We start from the raw sequence: 823 nt of genomic DNA, 5'->3' as shown, positions 1-823 counted from the left end.
ATGCCAAGAGCCCAGCTGACCCCATGCCCTGCACCTCTGCAGATTTACCACGGCAGGATAAAGAACAAGGCCACAGAGCCCACCGTCGTGTCACGCAACCCACGCGTCGATTTCGTCGGCTCCACGACCAAGAAGGACAACAACATCTCCATCGTCCTGAACAACGTGGAGTTCAGTGATGCTGGGAAATACACCTGCCACGTCAGGAACCCCATGGAGAAGAATGCTCAGCACAATGCCACCATCATCCTCAATGTGGTCCATAAGAGTGAGTGTTGGCCAGGGCTCCTGAGCCCTGTGAGTGGCACTGGGACAGTGGGGATGCCCCAGGGTGCTGATCCCCATCTTGGCTTGTGGTTATAGTGGTACCTGGGATGTCCTGGAGGTAGCTGATATCCCTGGAGTGCAAGGCTTGGCCTCGTGCCCCTCTGCACTGTGTGCCAGCAGCTGGTGGAGGGGGTCACTGCTTTGGGGGGGGGAATGTGCAGCTGGGAGCAACCTGCTGAGCCCCCTCAGCCCCTTCTCTCCTGCAGTGGTGGAGACAGACAACACTGTGACACTCATCATTGTGGGCGTTTTGGGGGGGCTCTTTGGCCTCCTCATCCTCTTCATGCTCATCAAGAGGGTTGTCCTGTTCATCATCAAGAAGACCCAGGATAGGAAGTGAGTGTGGGGGTGCTGCCATGGGGCATGTGGAGAGGGGGCCAGGTGGGGCTGGGGGCTGTCAGCTGTGTCCTCTCCCACAGGAAGGAATGTCTCGTGAGCTCGTCGGGGAATGACAACACCGAGAACGGCTTGGCAGGCTCCAAGGCGGAACAAAAAG

At 58.1% G+C, this 823-nt stretch overlaps 1 protein-coding gene across 1 annotated transcript in view; it reads left to right on the top strand.

Moving 5' to 3' along the window:
• Positions 1-816, top strand: part of SCN4B (sodium channel, voltage-gated, type IV, beta subunit) — a gene marked incomplete at both ends in the record, with an annotated part of 1,525 nt that extends 709 nt beyond the window's left edge. The window contains 3 exons of the mRNA XM_009070735.1: positions 43-268; positions 534-663; positions 747-816. Coding sequence (XP_009068983.1) covers positions 43-268; positions 534-663; positions 747-816 — 426 coding nt within the window. The remainder of the gene's footprint in view (positions 1-42; positions 269-533; positions 664-746) is intronic.
• Between the last annotated feature and the right edge of the window lie 7 nt (positions 817-823).

This window comes from Acanthisitta chloris, unplaced genomic scaffold (genome assembly GCF_000695815.1).
Source record: "Acanthisitta chloris isolate BGI_N310 unplaced genomic scaffold, ASM69581v1 scaffold37292, whole genome shotgun sequence".
Lineage (NCBI taxonomy): Eukaryota > Metazoa > Chordata > Aves > Passeriformes > Acanthisittidae > Acanthisitta > Acanthisitta chloris.
The sequence above is the reverse complement of the archived record's forward strand: the minus strand, read 5'-3'. Positions and strand labels throughout refer to the sequence as shown.